Source organism: Amblyomma mixtum, chromosome 2, assembly GCF_055824585.1.
Source record: "Amblyomma mixtum isolate Tamu chromosome 2, ASM5582458v1, whole genome shotgun sequence".
Classification (NCBI taxonomy): Eukaryota; Metazoa; Arthropoda; class Arachnida; order Ixodida; family Ixodidae; genus Amblyomma; species Amblyomma mixtum.
The window spans coordinates 120217956-120239231 of NC_143013.1; the positions used below are offsets into that span (position 1 = coordinate 120217956).

General features: G+C 45.3%; 1 protein-coding gene across 1 annotated transcript in view; it reads left to right on the forward strand.

Annotated features, from left to right (window-relative positions):
- The window catches only part of LOC149360729 (glutamate receptor ionotropic, kainate 2-like), a 359306-nt gene extending 338463 nt beyond the window's left edge, over nt 1–20843 (forward strand). The window contains exons 13-15 of the mRNA XM_089572500.1: nt 9632–9857; nt 15207–15499; nt 20605–20843. Of these exons, the coding sequence (XP_089428626.1) occupies nt 9632–9857; nt 15207–15499; nt 20605–20754 (669 nt within the window). The 3' untranslated portion in view covers nt 20755–20843. The remainder of the gene's footprint in view (nt 1–9631; nt 9858–15206; nt 15500–20604) is intronic.
- The last annotated feature ends 433 nt before the right edge of the window (nt 20844–21276 follow it).

Here is a 21276-nt window from a genome sequence, read left to right on the forward strand (position 1 = left end):
TTTTCACTATTCTGCCGTCCAGGTCTGCTTCCCCATCCACTCACTATATTGACGTCCACGCTATTTCGTCCTTTTTATATTTTTTGCTTTAATTAATTAACTAATCATCCTGTCGACATAGCGTTTTTTCGCAGTATCTCCACGCCATCCTATTTTGATTGCAACCACTCGTTTGATGCTACGTCTACTGAGAGCGTCACAACCTCTGCGGACACGTTTTGCGAACACATTTTAGTGACACGACCCCGCCTGAAAAGCCTAGAAATGATTTCGCATTATTAATAACTGTAAAAATAAAATCATACATGCAAACCGGAACGAAACGCACCTCCGACAAACGACCCAAGCACTTCCTGATTGCGAGGCGGATGTACTGAACATTAATGCACTAGGCGAGTAGTGCGATGCTCTAGTAAAGCATCCACTGTAATATGTCTCACCCCTCGCGCTAGAGCGAGCTATTAACGCTGCATTATTAGCGTTAAAACATCCTAACCGCTATAATGCGAATAATGATTATAACATTTGCAATCCACATCTCTAATACTGATTAATGTGGGTGAAAATCCGCGGGTGGAAATGAGGACTTCCACGCAAAACTTTCACGCAAAAGTAACCTCTACTCTGGCTTAGACTTCGCCGCAGCTATCGTCTCGAAGCTTTTTTGCGTTGCCAGCGGAAGCAATGTTCCGTTACTCTTAGGCTGGTTTTCTTTTTCTGTTTACTTCATCTTGAATGCAGACATACATTATATGCATTCAGCTCGCATTCTTTGACTGCCTAGGATTGCGCCTGGATGTTCACCAGTATCGACCATTTCGGTGCAATTACTAGTTCTGGTAGGTAACGGAATGGGCACTCTATCAATCAGTAAGTTACTTAATCAATCAATCAGCATCAGAGGTACCCATGAAGTTTCGGCGAAGAAAACTTCTTTACATCTACCCTTCAGCGATTCAGCCTTAATTGGACTCATAGGTGCAATGGTATGCGTAATATGTACAGGAGGACTAGCGAGCGACACTGATATTGTCGCATTTTCTTCATGCTTACGTCAGAGGCATAATGCCTCTATATTGCCTGAAAGGTTGCGTGGGATTTCTTTTGTGATGAACGCCAGGTTTTTACACACTATGGCATTACCCAAGAAATCACATGGATAACGCTAAATATACCGGCTCGAATGAAATATGACATCCGTATATTTAAGAGCCTTCACTGTGAGCAAGATATTTTACGAAAAACTGGCTATACATAGCCACATAGGTAAAGTCTCAAGTCCATGTTATCATGGTGAGCTTGCAAGAGAAAAGGGATGGACGCTGGGATAAAGGTAGCCTGCGTGCACCCACGATATATCTTAGAAAGTTTGGTTTGGTTTATGCAGTTTAATGTCTTAATGTCACTCTAGCTGTGAGGGACTCCGTAGTGGAGGACTCCAGATAGTTTTATACACCTGGGGTTCTTTAACGTGCACTGACAGCGCGCAGTACACGGGCCTCTAGAATTTCGCCTCCATCGAAATGCGACCGCCGTGGCCGGGATCAAACTAGTGTCTTTCAGGTCAGCAGCTGAGCACCTTTGCCACAAAGCCACAGGGGCCGTTTTTAAGCATGAAATGCTTTTAGCTCCCGTTGTCGGCAGTGTGGTGACGTCACTCCGAGACCGAGAGCCAACATCCGGGCACTGTATTCCACTCATCCGGGCACTGATTTCCACACACCCGGGAGCCGGAACTTGAGCATCCGGGCACCGTACGAGATTTAACGAGACCCTCTAAGAGAGAGGGCTGCTTAGAGCAAGAGGGGAGCTCCACAGCGAGAAGGCCTTTGGGCGGAAAAACTGCTTCCGCGCCGTCCCCAAGGATGGCGCAGCGGTCCTACACTCACGCATGTAAAAGACCGGCCGCTGGGCCTTCAGCTCATGACGTTTCCCCCTTTGGCAGGCAGATGTATACACGCTCGCGGAGTATTAGAACGCGCTGCATATACATTCTTGTCAGGCCTGCGTCTCATCGTGTCCGCGTACGCTTCTGCATCGTCCTGCATTTCAATGTCGCCACCGTCACAGCTGCTTAAGCTGAGCAATGGAGCCTGACAGAAACCGGGTACAGCTGACCAGGTAGGGCGGAAGAGATTCCCCAGACACTCACAGGAAACGATTGCGTCCACATGGACCAGTGCACAGTATGTGTGGTGTGGTGTGCTGAACACTACAGCCATTTCAAGATTTTGGTTAGTACAATCTACAACCAATGTGTTATGCCCGTAAACATTTCATGCTTACTCTACTCTCGGTTACGGGAGAGGCAGAGATTTTTTTTTGTAGGCACAGAGTACAAATACAATTTGGCCTGTATCGATAGGGCTCCGCGTTGTAATTCCAAAGAGACCACTCAGTGAGAACGAAGCTTTTGCAAGAGAAAGAAGAAGAAAAATAAAAAGAAAAACGCACAGGTTACGAGCATGTAATGCGTATGTTTTATTTTTAGCTATGACTTGAGAGCAAAGAAATCTCATAATAATCAGGCTTAAACTGCGAGGCTCTCCTCCAATGATCGAGTGCACGTACACCAACAGGCGTCGCCTTCTGCATCGCGCCCACTCCACACAGCCCCTCCTGCTTTCTTATCAACTGTGCAGTACCGAAGCCGGTCGCAGCAGTGCTCTGGCGCTGCCAATTTCGCCGAGCGAGCTCAGCCACTACTGCCGGCGCTTCTTTTAGCGCATATACGCGCCGTGGGGTCGCTGGCGAACAGCACCTGAGCTCGTTACTAAGGTCATGCTGCAGACGGCGCCGACGCCACGGCACTGCAACTGAGGGACGAGCAAAGAATATCAGAGGGACAAAAATAAAAATCGTTATTCTATTTGAACAGCGGTCAGGACGGGTGCGCGCAGGTCTAGCTCGAGACTCGTGTGAGAGCGGTCAGCGATGCCACCGATGCACGGCTGGTGCTTCGGCTTCATCTTCATCGTTTCAATATGCCCTGGGGTACGCACCGCGAACGCCGACACAATGGCGCGAAACGATTTATCTGCGTGGGTACACAGTGCTATTCACTTGCTACATCTCACCTTACCGCCTTCATCGCTACCGCCCTGCCGTAGCCCTCCCGCTCTGCTCAACGTGTGGAATGGCTAAGGCCACCCTGACACACTACATGTGGGAATGCCTCCAATCCATGGTAGTTTACCCCATACCCAACCGATATCCCTCCTCATTGGAAGCCGCTCTGCAAACTGCTCAACCAGCTGGTAAAACAGGGATAGTGGGCAGAGCTTGTCGTGAGGCTCAGACCCGTGGACTCTCGGGCAAGTTGCAGCTCACCCTTGAGGACCTTTTTGTTTTTTCTTAAAATAAAATTGTTCCTCCTTCTCCTCACTTGAAAACGATAAAAACCCGTCTTTTTCGGCAAGGCTGTTACGGTGTTGAATTTATTGGCGGGAAGATTTTAAAATAATCTTTTTTTTTTAAATTAAACATAGCTCTTTTCCGACCACACATACAACAACATAGCCACACAGCGGCAGAGATTTAATGAGAGCAAATGTTAGATGTGTTCCCCTTAGAATTCCTTGAGGATCAAAACGGGAATGTATTTCTACACTAAATGCGTCCAGTTTGTTTTGTGCCCTTAGCAAACACACTCGTCTACACTGTGTTACTGTGAGCGATATCGTACTTCCTTTGTCTTTCCGCTCACGCAAGATAGCGCGCTCACTAAACCACAGAAATAATGCATTAGTGATGAAGGTTTGCCTCTTAGTGGGAATCTCATTAGGCTGTTTCCTTCATGAAAAATAATTAACGGCGCCATTTTTACTAGTTCTCGTAGTCGTGTCTGTGGATCACGCAGCAGTCCTATCGTGCTCCCCAGAGCCTTGGCTGTGTTGTTTCCAAGTAAAAGATTAATTAAACAAAGCAGCATTACTATTTACTTCGGAAACACCTGATAAAAGAAGACCGACAATGAGAAGCGGGCACAACTAGAGAAAGAAGAGTACTACACCAACAGTACGTCCGCAGTTAGTGTTGCTTTGTAGCCCAGTACATGGTAAACGGTCCGTTTAACGGCAGCGGAAGAACCATTACGAAAGAGCAGATACACCAAAACCTTCTTCTACTCACGTTCCTGTTGCATGCTGAGAGCCTAAAGGATAGAAACAGTTCTTCAGTCCTTCACTATGGGCTGTGCTTTTTATCCACTCCTTCGTTTAGTCGTACAACAAGAATGATAACCTTAATACGTCTGGCGCGGCGGGTTTTGGCCGTGTTTATCAAACAGTGGTATTTGCTTTCGGCTCCGAACTTAAGGTTTACGCTTCAGCGAATGAATTCCGCTCACGCCTCACCCAATGAAAATTCGGAGGCGCTTTATACGCATGCTAAAAAACAGCACTGGCTCGCTTGAGAAATAAGCTCACGAGACCTTCATACTTTCCCTGTGGTGTGCGTGAGAAAACTTCACCTGTACATTGGAAAAAGTTGGTTCTTTCACGACTGGGCAAAGTTTTCTTAATTTATCATGGCGCCCATCCAGATTCAGAAGTCTCTACTCAATTCAAAGTCATTAGTGAGATTATCGCTCCTCATGGAAGATAAACAAAGAAGCAAGCATATGAATAACGCTATTATTTCCTAACGAAAAATAATCACCCTCCTCGCATATGCGTAGAGTAACGTTAAAAGCTCTGCAACCTAGTGCTTATTTTGAAAAAAAAAACATTGAAGGTTTGCCTGGGGCGAAGACTGTATGCGAGAATTGTATATTAATGTCGTCATTGATATGGATAGTATGTAAAATTAAACAATGTTCCGCCGACAGCCGACCGCAGGCTGTATGGGGAGTATTATTATAAATATGCTGACTGGCGAGAATATGTGCGTATATTTTGCTCGAACCTGATACTGGAATATTTGCGCAATGTTCCGCGTACTTTCTTCTGTGTGCAATAGTGAACATACTCTTCCAGCTTTTGTAATCACGTAGCGCAAGTGTTTGCAAAATGAGACGCGTGCAGTGAGATAGCACACAGCCCACTCGCGAAGTTCAGCGTCTGATTCAATAAGACTTCTAGCCAAGAAGAGAGCCTTTGCTGAAATCGCTTAAAAATGGCTTGTAGGCCCTATACCGGTGCAAGGAAACCTGTCACGTGCATGTCATGCATTTCTTTCAAATGCTTTGAGTGGCCGTTGATACTTCTTCCTAACTGTACCGTTTTATCATGCTTTATTCCAACAGTCTTGATATGATTCACAACGCCATTGATATGATCGGCTTTTATCCTTCCTTAATGAAAAATGAAATTGTATATTGCATGAGCAGTTTGTACACGAAGATGAAACATAGAGAGTGGAAGGATGTTCAAAAAGAAAAATCTTGTTTGTGGTCATTCTGTAGAGCTACAGCGCAGTGAGCCCACATATGGAACAGGAATTAAACAAGCAAAAACAGTTAACTTGTTATATCGCAAATTCAATGTGTGTTTCCATATTATCTTTACCGGTTACCTCGAAGATGACTGCCTCACCCTTATTTCACGGTCGGAGAGCTGCACTTTAAAAGCGCTTCTTTGAAAACCTAATTTAGTGACGCTGTTTCTTTTTACCTAAGGCTTGCCGCTCCGCACTGATCCCTAGAGCTGCAGGCTATTATAGGACGTTGCACAAGGTATCCCCTCATACCTCGCGGCGGTTTTCAAATTTTGTCCTTTATATTGCGACCGTCAAGGAGCAGTTGTTTGCGCTGTTGGAGGGGTTTGGAATGTGGCAATATTATGCTCTTACGCATGTGTCCCATGGTCGTTCCCCTGGAGAACACCTCTGGTTCTTTGGAAAATAACAGCAATAAGAGGCCTTCTACTTCGGGTCGCCCAGCTAGTCTCGCCTTCGTGTAACGTAAACATACTCCTCAACACTGTGTTACGGCTAGCTATATCCAATATCAATTTTTGAGATGAAATAAGACAGTACGCGCGCTAAACCTTGGAAATAATGCATTACTCATGAAGCTAAGCTTCTCACAATTGCAAATCTCTTTAGGATGTTTTGCGTAGTACTATCTCGAGTCGGGGGACAGCGCAGCAGTACTACCGCGCTCTCCGGTGCCCCGGCTGTGTTGTTTCAAAGTAAAAATTAATTACAGAAAGCAACATTAACCATTTACTGGAAAACAGGAAACAAAAGCAACAAAAAACAAGACCGACAAGAAAAAGCAGGAAGTCAGCTAGCATTGCTACAGCACTGAAAGTGATAGGGGAAGAGTACGCCAGTTGTTCTTAGAGATTTACAGTTCAGTGCAAAGTAAGCGGTGTGTTTCACTGCTGTGGCAGTAGCATTGTGGTGGAGCACAAGTGGCAAAACTCTGCTATATTGACATTTCTGTTGTATGCTTTCAGTTTCAAAGATTAAAGCTGTTCGGCAGTCGTTCACTATAAGCTGTGCCTTCTAGCCACACAACAATATTCACAATGTCAATCATTGATATATCCGCAACGGTGGGCTTTAGTGGTGTTTATCAAAAAGTGTTGTTTGAGTTTCGCTGGCAGCTTAAGTTTGTGCGTTATTGAGTTGATGTACATTCATGCTGGAATGAAATGCGAGCTGCGCCGGTCATCAAAACATAATATCCTACTTGTGTACATTCACCTGTAGTGCACAACAACCCTGACTGATGTTCAAAGGCGAATGGTCTACTTAAGTATATATTCATAAACCGTTTGTAAGGAGATATCTCGCTGCAAAGTGAAAAAGTACGGCATATGCTTGTTCGCGTTTCACTCTGGCCTGACTGTACATTTTCAGCCGCAATGTACGGACCCGCCTCGGCGATCGACCTCCACGTACGCGCCGCCAAGTGAAAATTAGTAGGCACTTTATATGCATGCTAGAAATGCACTGTGGTGTGCACGCGTTAAGCCCAAGACACGCCTTCCTATTTTCTCTGTGGAGTGCGTAGAGACACGTAAACGCGAAATCGCGCTCTGTATTATTCTAGTCGCATCTTTAGATTTGCAAGTAAGTGCTTCTTTCACAATACTGCAACGATGTGTTACATTATCATTGGTCTGAATGCGTTTGAGAAGTCCCTCCTGAACAAAAGGACGTTACAGACATGGTCAAAAGTCATAGAAAACGAAGAAACCAAGCAGTACACTAAAAAAAAAGCATTTATCAACCAATAATCTGCCATCCAGTTCGCATAGACGTAGCGTAAGTGAGTGGATTGTAACCCAGCGTATTTTTTTTTTTGTAAAGTGAAGATTTTCCTGCGGCAGCAGCTATAAGTCAGCATGTTTATCACCGTCGTCATTGATCTGGATAGAAAGTGCAGTCGGAATAATGAACAGCCGTCGACAGACTCTTCGCGAAGTAATAGTAAAAATATGTTCATGCCTACGAATGCCCCATGTTATGCCCAAAGCCTGAAGGTTGAAGATTGGCTCTGTTCCGCTGAGTTTGTGCTGTATCCAACTGTGAACATATTCTCCCACCTGTTGCAATCATGTAAGGCAATTATTAGTACAATAACGCTTATACACACTCCCTTAGTTCGGCCTTAATTACTCGCGGCCATGCAGCAAACCTTTGCTGGAATCTGACAGAAAGTGCTTGCAGGCCCTATATCCCACAAACGAAACGTGCCACTTATATGTTATACATTTATGTTCATTATTTTTCAACACCTGTACAATAAACTTATCCCTACTATTTTAGCATGTGTTGTGACTGCAGTCTCGATGTCCCTTACATTCCCAAAGGCAAGTTGGACCGTTCATCCTTGCTTATGGAAATTCAATAATGATTCGCATCAGTAGTTTCTGCACTAGCATATTACGTAAGGAGAAGAAGGAAGCTATGAATAAAAGGTATTCATTATTGCGGTACGCTTTGTAGCGATATCTTGTTACGTTTCGCAGAATAATATTCGGCTTGTGTATAGTACATCTCTACGGGCTACAAGCGCAGTGTACCCTCACGGAGAGCGGGTAATAAACTAGCATGACAAATTGTTTTCTTCGCAACACCAATGTGCGACCTCAAACATATGGGTCCCGTTAGTTTGCGTTCTTCGGTCGTCAATGTAAAAGCCAATTTACACTTGCGAGTCGCAAAGGTCATGCGACCAGTAGTCGCTTGCGAGCAGGTAACAGCTCGACAACGCTGTTGCTTACACGTTCAACCTCGACCTGCGGGTCGCTTTCTCGTTAGATTCTGGTTTGCAGCGAATGACCATGTTCGTGCGCTCTCGAGAGTTTCGTTTGCTTTGGTCAAGTCTCCCGCATTCGCGCTCGGTCCTCTAAAGTGCTTTACGCAATGTACAACGACGACCAGGAGGATGTCGTGGTATTTTTTTTTTGTGCACCGTGGGCGTACAAGCGTCATGATGACTTGGGGCAACCTTTTCAGTGCCAGCCTGCAAGCTTTTATGCCTGCCGCCGGCATCAGAAAAATCCGCTAATATTGCTTTTTCGCGTTCATACCAAGCCCTACAGTAATGAAATCTCAAAAACGAACCTTTTTTTTTTCAGGCTGATTGGGCAATACCGAGTTACTGGTAGAAGTGACAATTGCGATGCAAAAAAAATTTCTCCGTGGTTCTGCTGCCCAGTCCGGTACGCCTGGCACCTGCTAGCTCCGCTGCTGAAGGCGTCACGGATATCCAGCATATCTTTATTTTGTTATGAGATGAGGCTGACAGTAAAACGGTGACTAGAGTATCATCTTTATTACAGCGCTGGCCAATACGGAAGCGTCCTGAGCAGCGGCGCCAATGTGAAACGGGTAGAGTAGCGACGACTACGGCAGCCAGGTAGCAGCGCAGTTCGCTGCCCGGCGATTACGCGGTCGACTTCGTTGCGGTTTGCGACTTGCAGTCGAAAGGCTGTTAAATCGAGCAGCGATCGCGTGGCCTACAACTGTCTCTTTTTGACCAATGCCACGGTTTGCGACTCTATGCTTTGCGACCAAAACTCTCGTACAACCTCTTCGACTCGCAAGTGTAGCTGATAGTTTATGGGGATGTAATGTCCCAAAGCAATTCAGGCTATGAGGGACGCCGTAGTGCTGGACTCCGGAAATTTCGACCACCTAGTGTTCTTTAACGTGCACTGACATCGCACAGTACAATGGGCCTCTAGAATTTCGCCTGGATCTAAATTCAACCTCCGCAGCCGGGATCGAATCCGCGTCCTTCGGGTCAGCAGCTGAGCGCCATAACCACAGAGCCACCGCGATGGCACTCCCAAACGTGAATAGGCCCTTTTTTTCTTGCCTTGCGGTTCGCAGCTACTTTTAGCTAAATACGGAGGAGATAGAGCGGAGCACATGGAATCCGCTGATAAGCTCCAGCGCTCTGTTTCGACTTTCGTGTTTTATTTTTGCTCTTACGCATGTGCGCTCTGGTCCTTCTCTCTGAAGAATGCTTATAGTCCTTAGGAGCCTTCTGCAGAATTTCGGCCGTTAAAGGCTTTCTACTTTGTGCCGCAAAGCTTGCCCCACCCTTGTGTGATGTAACCCACGATATAGAACTCCTGATTGTAAGAATCATTTCACGGTCTTTATGGCTCGTGTCTACAGACGCAGAGCGGTGTGATGTAAGGTTTCTGGCTCTCTTCTTTCCCAACAGGACTCCGACACACCGCTGATCAAGCGCATGTGGGCGGTGATGGAAGCCGCACAGCCCAGCGTGTTCGCTGAAAGCAACGCCAAGGGTGTGGAGCGAGTGCTACGCGGCGGCTACGCGTACCTCATGGAGTCCACCACCATCGAGTACATGGTGCAGAAGAACTGCCAGCTCACGCAGATCGGCGGCCAGCTGGACTCCAAGGGATACGGCATTGCCACGCCCCCTGGTGCGTCCGCCTACTCACTCCCAGTGTCCAGCCACCTGACGTTTCGAACATGAGCTGAGGAGAGCCTCCGCGGCTTTCAATGCGCATGCAGTCTATGCGCGCAAAAGTCTCACGCTGGCTGCACAACGCATGACCTAGTTTGAGTGTCGCATTGCACGCCTCTGAAAGAGTAAAAGTTAAGGGCCGTAGTGATCTACTCTCACTCAACTTAGGGCACAGTTATTGATCCAGGCGCAGTAAGTTTTTCTTGCGCAACGATACTGCATGCATGGAATGCTCATGAGCAATACGCTACGTATCTAAGTGCACGTGGCGTGCTCACGGATGATTATAGAATGCGTACTCTACGTGCACGTTACGGATACCGTCGGCAATATAGCTGACCGCTTCTCGCCTGCTTCAGGCAAATATCAATGTCGCCACTGCATTATTCGACGCGCTAACTGGCTCTAAATACCTCTAAATTCTCACGCTGTTAGCCATGCTTTAGGAAATGACACCGAGTACTGATTTTTTTAATGATCTCTTTCGAAATAGAGAAAATGAAATCGTTATGGCCAGGGTATGTAATGCGATAAGATAACCGATGGTCTATTGCGGCAACAGAGTGGAGTGTACCAAGCGAGGGAAAGAGTAGCAAGGGGCGTCAGAGGGTTGGGTGGGTGGATGAAATTAGAATGTTTAGGTGAGTAAGGGGGTCACAGCTGGTATAGGATACAGTTAATTGGTGAGATATCGAAGGGGACTTCGCCCTATAGTGTGTGTTGTTGGGCTGATGTTGCCGCTGCTGATGATGATGGTGCGCCACTCTTTTTTTTAATATAACTTGCCAATTTTCAGGCTTTCAAGCTTCGTCCTATGCGTTGTTAGTTGTCGCCACACTCTGTGAATCAGTTCTCCGGCTACGTCTAGTATTTTCATTTTCCCTCTAATTTTATACTTTTCATTCTTGAACAAATGACAGATGGCGAAGCACGCTGGTTCATTGGAACTAGGTGGCGCCACAGTGTGTTGTCTGTTTGTGGAAAGACACGGCAAGGCATCGGCGTTGCAGTGAGAACATATCGCTGTGAGCGCTGCGAAGTCAAGCTACTGCTTACGGCAATCTAAACCCGCCTATTATTTCCTTCGAGCCGTTAGGTAGAAAAGCAAACCCAAATGGGCGCGCTTCTTTCTTCTGCCCAGAGCAAAGTACACTGCTTTGCTCAATAACTGACAAAAAAAAAGCTTGAAATATCGGCACAAACAGGAACATACGATCACTTTGCCGATTAACTTGAGCTTTAAAAGTCAGGTGGCGTTTCTATTTTGTATTCTCCATTGTGTCAGCGTTGTGGGCTCCTTTTTGGTCGATACGCAGAACCAAATATACAAATTTACACAATCAATTACCTACTTTTGTTTTGGTAGGCCGGACACGAGCGGCAACGGAGGCTTCACTTCCAGCATGTGTTGAGAAGCCTGGAACGTGCGGCGCATGTAGTAGTAGGAGAAAAATTCTCAAAATACGCAACGAGACAACTAGATTTCGACGAACACTACCGTGAGAAGCATACAAAGGATGGTGTTAGCAGCCCAATTCTGTTGACGTTATTCAGACCATTTCCTCCCTACCTCCGCCTATACAATAAACTAATTTGAATTGAAAGAACCGCTATATTCTTTCATTGCTGTCCAGCAGTTCCGGAACGCTGGCTTCTACTGCGGAATTTTCATGATGAAAGGATATAGAGGCACACAATATATTTTCTGAGTAAAATTTGATGTCCTGGTATTTGTGACCTTGTGGTGGCTAGTTCTTTTCAAGTTTAGATTTTAATATTTCTGTCTACAATTCTATTCAAACTCGTGCCTTTCATGGTGACTTCGAAAGAACTATGAGGTGCATGTTCGCTAGCTGTAAATGAACCGTGGTCTGCTCCAGCCTCAAAGATCCGCACACAGTGTTGATTGTCGCAGTTCGGCTGTGAAAACGACCAGCTGTCGCAATGACTATATTTCATCCTGTAATGCTACAACTCTTATACCTCAACTCTCCACATCGTGGCGTAGGGTGCGTCACACAGTTAAAAGAAATGATACGGGTAAGGGATGATACAGCGAATTCGGAGCGAGGACGCAATTATAAAAAGTACCTCGCGGATGGAAGAGGAGAAAGTTCAAGCGATGAGAGAACACGCCCTTTGCCAAAAGTAACCGAGCAAAGATTTTTGCTTCTCGACCTTATAAGGAGCCTTTGCGGCGACCCTAAAGACCGAAAGGTCTCAAAACGTGAGGGCAAGGGTTCACCTTACCTGACACAGATTCAAAGCATAAGGGCTGCCGTAAGTGCTTCGCTACGCGGCTAAGAAAGGAACCACGTTGTCCGATTACTTTTGGCAAAGACTGTAAATTTGTCAGCAGTACGCGACAGCGTGTGTTCGAGAGCGCTTTGTCGTCCACTTCTTCCTCCGGTGAAACGCCCTGGTATTTGCAGTATTTAATGCTCTCTCGTAGCAGAAAACGTCTGCCACTAAGTAAACGTCACTATTAAGGACATAGTACTCAGCGGCTCAAAAGCTGACATTACTCACGACAGCCGAGGCTACAAAGCTGGCCGGCCGACTGCGTGGCGTTCTCTTTTGTCCCATGCAATGGTAAACCCGTAGTAACAGACCCTGATGCTGCGTGACCGGAACAACTTGCTCGAGGCCGGGCAGGAAGGTGATGAATCGTCAGTACCCCGCACTTTGCGCTTCAGATTGCCCAATTAATTGACGTCGCCTTTGAATCCCCGATGAATGCGGCGCTGAAGCTGAGGCAGGCCGGCTTAACCTTGAAGACCCGTCAGTGCGCTGGTCGCACAAACCATACCAATACTGTGTCGTACGGAAGTGAAAGGCGAAGGATACATTAAGGTTTCTCACAAGCTACTCCGGGAGAACACGTAGTTGTTCTATGTCTGATCGACTCTGGTTATACAACATCTTAGTGGAATCTCCTTTGGCATGTCACTCTAACACTGATCTGATTGCATTTCAAATGTGCACCAGCTTTCGCTTTTGCCAAATATCAATTTTTGAGCTCAGTTTTCATTCATGTAGACTCTTTTTATTAAACAGCGTTAACCGACAAAAATACCCCATCTTCAATTTGTTTTCATTGTTTTCTTAAACAGCTCTTTCGACATATTTTGAACATCGTAATTAAATTTGCTCAATCGTTCGGCCGTATTTTTGTAAATTCCTCAACTAATTGTTAAGACACCAAATGGAGCAAAGAACTCAAAATGGCAATAAAAATTTGGGTTGCTCTTTCCTTCGACTCTGTAATTCCCGCCATCTTTGTGTAACGTGTCTGCATGTCATGCTTTGCAACTGCTATCCGTCAGATGCCATCAGGCGTTCAAGGAACGCCACGTAGCAACTAGGTCAAAAGTCAATTTAAAATAAGCAGGAGTCGCAGCGCGGCCGCGCAGAGTCGGTAGGCCGGCCAAACACGTATTACATAAGGACTGCGGATAGGTGGCTCACTAGACAAATAAATCGCTGAGAAAACTAATGAAGACATGAATACCTGTGCGGCGACGCTGGACTAGGGGGAGCAGGTGAATAGGACCCTAGCATTGAGTGCGCCATGAATTACGGGGGGGGGGGGGGGGGGGGGGGGGCAAAGAAAGGTGTGAAAAGGGCGAGGGGTAAATTTCTGTTCCCAATACCTCCGCTTATGCAAAATGGAGTGAAACAATTCTTGCTGATGGAGATTCACGAAGTAGTTTCCGTGAACGTGGAATGCGTAGAACACGTATTTTTGGAATGTGTTTCGGGACCTCTCACTGAGGCAGGTTGTCTCAGGATGTTATAAAGGCAGACATTCGGGGAGTTACTCAGTGGCTGCCCACTTGCGGGAGCTTGTTCCTTACCCTCTATTCTCACTGGGAACGAATACCAGATATCAAGCCCAACAGTCACGTTTCTATCCTTTGGCAATCAGAAAATACAAGTAGAACATCTAGGGATCGAGCGCGCTTGACGTTGTGCTACGCAGAATGTCTGTTGATTTTATATGCCACGTCATAATCGCTGAAGCGGCCTCCGATTATTTGTTCTGGGGCGCCTCTTCATGGTATAAACAGAAAATGATATGAAGAAAACTAATAATACATTTCGTCATCGTCTGTAATACGAAAGCGGGAGGGATGGGAACGGAGGCTCATGGATGCGGAATTCGTGCCAGGGTATTGGCCAGGTCTTTTGCTGCATAGCGGCACCCCGCTGCTCCAGGAGCGTCTATCATGAGCCCATTTTTACCGCTTACTGTAGCTTACATGCTGTCACGTAGGGCAGCTTCATTATTTCATGCTCGGCTGTGCGCTCAGCGTCTCTGGCTGCTTTCCATCTTTAACCTCGCATAGTGCTCGCCTGCTCTTCAGCGGCCTGAGCAAATATTTGCGGACGAAAGGAACCGATGAACGAGGAAGGAGATGAAGATTTCCAACGCACTGCGTAAGAAAAACACATCAAGGAAATTCAGCGGCGGTGGCCTGAGTCTCCCTTTCCTCACTGCACGTTTTTCTCTTCAATTACCTTTTCCCACTTTCTGGCTGAGGCCTTATTCCCTGTTTCATTACAGTCACAGCATTACGTGGGTATTCAGGACACTAGTTGAAGCAAGTTAGACAGGTGTGCATTCAGTCTGTCGCAATAACCGCTCTTCTTCAAACTAGCTCTGCACGTCGACTTCGGCTGTAGAGAGCTGACTTCGTCCTAAGCAAACTTCCTATCACCGGACAACTGCCGCGTGCGTGGTTCCATAACAAACTTAGGCCGGACTCTACTATAGCGAAACTCAAGAGCATAGGTGAACAGGTAGGGCGCATGATCCATCGTGTTTCCAACAAGCGGGGTGGTCTGCGGGACTAGCACCCTTACAGGCTGTGGGCATGTTGCCTTTACAGAAATAAAAGTTTCAGTAATTCCTTCGCTGAGGCAGAAAAACCTTGGTGAGAAGCTCTAAAACGCTTTACTGTACTGATCACTAACAGACTTTATTGGTTTATTGGGTTTTAACGTCCCGAAGCGACCCAGGCTATGAGGTACGCCGTAGTGAAGGGCTCCGGAAATATCGACCACCTGGGGTTCTTTAACGTGCACTTATATCGCACAGTACACGGGCCTCTTGAATTTGCCTCCATCGAAGTTCGGCCGCCGCGGCCGGGATTGAACCCTAACGGACTTTAACCACATTACTAACGGACTTTAATTAACCAACTAATAAAGCCTTTTAATTATATATACATTAAAACCCGTGGACCTCAATGTGTGCACACGCGACACAGTCAGCACTAAACACGTCTACGGTCGTTCGCAGATGCCAAAATCCGCAACGTGCTGTCGGCGGCCATTGTTGAATTCCACGAGGGCGACCTGCTCTTCAAGCTGAAGGAGAAGTGGTGGAAGACGCGCAACCCTCCTGACCCGGCCGCGCTGGCCAAGTGCCACCTCTACTCGAACGCCTCGTCCGCCTCGTCCAGTAGCAGCGAGATGAGCCTGGCCTCCGTCGGCGGCGTCTTCGTCGTGCTCGTCGCGGGCTGCATCGCCGGTGTCGTCCTCTGCTTGGGCGAGTTCGTCTGGGAGCTGCAGAAGACACCCTACGGCGAGAGGGTAAACACGACCTCCGCTAATTTTTTTTTTCGAGTCTCTTAAAGGTGCACTGAAGAGGAATCTGAACTCGTATTTTTGCCGCAGGAACTCGATCTACACGTTCCGAGCATTCTTAAAAATGAAGGCTTATTGCACTGTGTGCCCGATTTACCTAATTAAATCGAATTAACGTCCGGCTCCCGCCTTTAATTTTTCAATTCTCCCCGTACGGTGGGCGGAGTCGACCAACGTGTGGAGTGCCTTTCAGCCAGCTCCGTGGAGGCTTTGCTTTCGCTTTATTTTGTTTTTTAGGTTTCCGTGAATAAATAGTTTCATTCGCAGATAATATACCTGCAAAATAAGCTCGCAGAAATAAAAATACGCGCGGACTATTTGCTTCTACGGATTCATACGTATTACTCCGCCGATGGCAGAGCGGCAAGCCTCCATGAGACTGGGTGAAAGGCACTCCACACGTTGGTCGACTACGCCCACCGTACGGGCAGAATTAAAAAAAAAAGCGGCAGCCGGACGTTAATCTTATTTAATTAGGGAAATCGGCCACACAGGGCAATAAATCGAAGTTTCTAAGAATGCTCGGAACGTGTAGATTGAGCTCCTGCTGCAAAAAGACGAGTTCAGATTCCTCTTCACTGCACCTTTAAGGGGGGATGAGGGGATCGAAGGCAACTTTTCTATTTTTCACCTTAGAGCGATGAAATTTGGTAGACTGGCTTAAAACAGCATCAAACAATCAGATGAGAAGTTTCACAATTATAGCTTCTGTAGGTTCCCTTTTATCATTGTTTATATGTTGTCCCCATGTTGCTTGCTTCTGGAAAGCCTAGCATGACAAAAAAACAGGCTACAGGTCTGTAAATGCTTTTAATATTTACTAAGCAGTGTGGTGTAAATCTAGACTCTCATTTTTTTTAAATTTCTCTGCGCTTTTTTTTTAAAGAACACAATATGCATCTTCTTTTTTGTTTAGAATGGATCATGCTCTAATTACCGTGTAATAAAAACATGCGAGCCGTAATGGTAAATCTGAGAGTGTCTCAAAGAAGACCACATTTGAGTGATCACAACAAAAAAGAACAGGATAAAAATCCATGCACCCATTGCTGTGCTTCGCTTTTCACGAGCAAGGTATCAAACTCAAAACAAACTTTTGAGAAAACAAGCCTGATAGTTCTAAGCTAGCACACACTGTGTGTGTGTAGATGCCGGCAAATATATTTATTTGGAGCGCTTAAAATTTATTTTCTGGTGAAATACTTAAGTACAACATAGAAACAGTGTTGGAGATGCCAAAAAGTGTGCGCTTCAAAAATCGACTTTGTTCGCAATCTTTGCGATCTGATCCCCATTTCCCCCCCTACTGGCTGGCTGGCTGACAGATTCAGGCCTTTCCAATATTGAAAGCAGTGCTTATATGGGACAGCGCGGAGGGGACATATTTATACGATGTGACTTTTTATTATGTCTTTTATGCGCGCTGGAAAAAATGTACGACCAACCAGCCCCTATTGCTGCCTTGCTTCCAATGTGAGTGCTTTAATTTTTTAGCGTGCACCGATTCAGTCCTCTTTTACCTGAATATAAGGAAGTGTTGGTTTTGGTTATATCAAAAGTGGACACGCTCGTGAGTATGACAGAATTCATTCCTTAGTGCATCCTCAAAATGGTAGCCTAAGGACGGGCGCAAAAACGGCCGAGGAAAGAATTTCAAGGCCAGAAAACGGGGCATCCAAGACAACTTACAAGAAATGAGTTCGAGGCGAAGCTCATTTGAAGTATTGACAACTGTAATAATACCAACTACTAGCAATGAGCAGTTTTTTTATTCATGAAAAGTATATCACTTTGTGTAAAGTGCAAGCAACAAAAAAAGAAAATGGCAGGGTTGCACTTGGCTTCCTAAGAGCGGAAATACAAAGGCCTTCCCGTTCCTTTCTTTCTCCCTGCATTTTTCAGTTTCAAATTCTTCTTATTCTTCCTTTTTGTTTAATATTAATTTTACCTTTCTTTTTATTTTCTATTTTTTGTTTATTTATTATTTATGGTTGCTTTTAATTTTTTTAATTTTTGGCTTTTTATTTCACTACATATATGCTGCTTATCAACTGTTGATTGACAGTTCGTTCGAACAATCTGCGTCCACAAACTCCCGTCAAGAACTTCCGTCTAGAACTTCCATTCACACCAATTTGAACAAAGAAAGGCGTACACCTCAATAAATTCACGCAGTGACTGAACCGGTTGCCTTCTTCTAGGTTACCACAATATATGCATTGTGCTCTCGTGTTTGGCCAGTACTAATCAGCTGAGTGGTTGTGCCAGTCACGAGGTACGGTTATTTTCTGTCTTGCACGGTATTAGAGTAACTCTTTGATTCCTTAGCAAACGGTAAATACACATGCGTTTTTATAAGATTTTTGATGATTTTGAAGATAAGATATTTATAAGATCCTTGAATGTTCTATTTATTGCAATTGCTAAAAGTCACTTGGCATGCAAAGCATTCCCTCACACATGACAGAGATGCGCACTGACAGGAAGGAAAGATGTCGCTCAACCACAATGTTGGTACGTCTTTACCGGAAAAAAATCCACTAATCACTCTTTACGCTCACTGGATTATAAAATGCGCCTTATGCTACACTTTTATCCGTTTACCGGAACCACTACCTTGCTTGGTTAATGTTTTAATACAGATAGAGGCAAAATGTATCTTGTAGGTCTTAGGTTTAATCTCCTGTTTTCCATTTTTGCTAAACTTTCTGGCATCTTCTTGCGCCGTACTCTTTTCAGACCCAGTATATACAGACCTAGTCTAGACGTGGGTAACTCCTATGGCTTCTAGACGGATATGCTTGCATCAGTTAAGCGCTTCTCAGCGATATGCTTATTGGTTGATGTTATGGCGGAGACCGGCCTTTCTCAAGACTGAGGATACATGGTTCTTACTTGTCTTTTTTTAGTGTTGGCTACTGGACAGAATACCCAAACAAATATAAAATAGCGGCCAAAAAAGAGAAGCAAGCGGATAGGCAGAGAAACTAACAGGTAGGGGACAGGACCCAGGAGAGAAAGAAGAGAGGGGAAAACAAATAAAAACGGGGAGAAGACCCCAGTCATCCGTAATACACGGCGCCGAGCAAAGGGCATATAGCACAGATTGTGGCGGCACCGCAGGCAAGATATATTGGAGATTTGGATCCACACTTGCAATATATCCTGATTATATACAAGCAACCCAAAAGGTTACACGGATTCTGTCTTTCGGAGAAACAGGAAAACTAGGAACTCTAAGTTCCACCAGATAAGCAATGCCAGCTGACACACTGCGACCAAATCTCCTCCTCAGAAGAACGCGAATAAAACTGGGTGTAGTGAACGCGAATTCACGAATACCGCTATGCAGCCAAGTCTCTTGGATGCAAACAACAAACGACCAGTGTCACAAAAAGAGAAGAAACTCCTGAAGCGTTCATAACTGGCAAAATAATCTTAATAGATTATTAAACTTTTACCGCTGAGTTCGGACTCCAGGCGGAAATATCTTCCCAGATTTTCTTCCGCAATACCGCACTCTAGGAGAAATATCTCTAATAGCGTTGAAATTTGAACCTTATAGATTCAAGGCGTGTCTTAGCACCTAAATATCATGTGTGCACCTGGAGCTATGAAGGCCGATTGAAATTCCCTTAATTCAAATTAAAACTTTTAGATTTGATATTACTGTTCAATTCTTACCGTCGAGAATTTATCTACGACTGAGAAATATTAAGCAACTAGCGAGCATGCCCTCTTGTCTTAAAAACGGGCTCATTAACTTTACTTCCCGTCCGTGATGGAAACGTCCTTCCACATCGCTCTTCATCCCATTTATCCTACCGTGTTTTTGTCTCTCCCATTTTGCGCTCATGTGCCACTACATTCTAAATTTATAACGCATGACAGATTTTTCGTCGGCTTTCTTTTTCAATGTTCTTATCTTTTGTGTACTGCAGCAACTTGGTAAGTTTTATAACTTCCTGGACGTCCACCATTCTCTTATCCTCTGGCCCGTAAGAATACCTTGCTCCCCTCTCTTATGTAATCCCCTGGGGCAATGAGATTTTAAAAACTTAGCAAATAAATATGGAAGGTGTCCTTAGCAATGCCTCCGTGTTGTGATTAAGAATCTAGTGTGGCTCCCGTATGCGTCAATCAAGGTTCTGCACCGACCACTACTTTTTTTTTCGCTCACATCATCCGGTCTGATCGGGTGAATACCCTGTGCTGCGTTATTATTTATTTTCCTCTTTTACTGCTACCTCCCAGCCCCCGCCTTTTTATGAACCACTTCAATTGGTCCAAAATGAACTTCTCAAGATTACCTTTTCTGTCCTGAAGACGTTAGCGCCGATTGAAGTACGCGTAAAGAAACTCAATAAAAATGCAGAAGACAACGCTCAACACGCGATAAACCTAAAGTGCGCAGAAACCTAAAAAAAAAAAAACTACAAGTGACAGGTGTTGATTGCTACCGGCGTTTCGTTCTCATGGTGGCAAAAGCTTTGAATGAAAGGAAAAATATCTAAAGAAATACAAGAACCCACTTTAATTTGGCTTCTATCAGCGCAGTCTTTGAGAATTGTCGCAAGACATTCTTCCGATAGTGCACTGTCCTTCCCAAGAGCGCAGTAGATTCAACCAGAGGTGCTTAAGGGCTCCTTTACGACATACTTGAGTTTTCGGAGGAATTGAGTTGTTGAGGTTAAGGGCCCTGGGTACCTTCAAGGTCACTGTTCTCGTTCACTGTAGAGATATTATATTAGTTACGACGCTCTTGCATACTCGATCTTGTAGCACAATCACGAAAAAGTACCCAAATTTTTATGACCATAGTAGTTTCCCTCCATTGAGCTTGCACTCCATAACAACCCTGTCAGGAGACAGGTATTGGAGCGAAATCCTGAACACAAGGGCAAGAAAATTGTATTTAAAAATACATTCGGAACAAGAATTTTATCGCGCTGTCGAGGGTCGAAAGAATCGTTTGTTTCTTTTCTCGTGGTATTGTGTTTTTTTTTTCTCGCTCTTACTCTTCTTTCATTTCGCCCGTTTCACAATTTCAGGAATCCATTCTGGTCGAGATGTACTACGCCTGCAAGTTGGTGGTGACGTGCCGGGGCCGCAAATTCAGCCCCACATCGCGTTCACTCGAAGGCTCTCTGGACGGAGAGGCGACGCTTCGATCTGCAGCCCAGTCGTCGACAAGGAGCTGAAGGACTCTTGTGCGCTAGGCTTCAAGAAGAAGTTACCGAAAACTTTGTTTTTAGATATATTCATTCCTTGAACAGAGGATCTTCAACATTTTTGCTTCTCTTTTTAGACCTTCACTTGCCCTGTTCCAAAGAACGAAAGAAAACCTGGCTCGGATACGCGTGGAGAAAAGTTTGAAAAAAGAAGGCATAAAGTTGGTCAAATGTTTAGGGGAATCCCCCAAGGTGAAGTAGATTTGTAATAAGGGAGTAATTACTCATTGACATCCACCCAAGCGCAGCCATACGGCTACAAAGGAAAGCTATACAGCTTTCTCAGAAACTTCGTAGTTAAAGAAAAATTCGTCCTGGTCCGGGGTTCGAACCCGGGACCACCGCTACACCGGAGTTATTGATCAATTCGCTCTCGCCCTACCATAAGCTTGCCGGCCCGGTTAGCTCAGTTGGTAGAGCGACTGCTCCGGTGTAGCGGTGGTCCAGGGTTCGAACCCCGGACCAGGACGAATTTTTCTTTAACTACAAAGT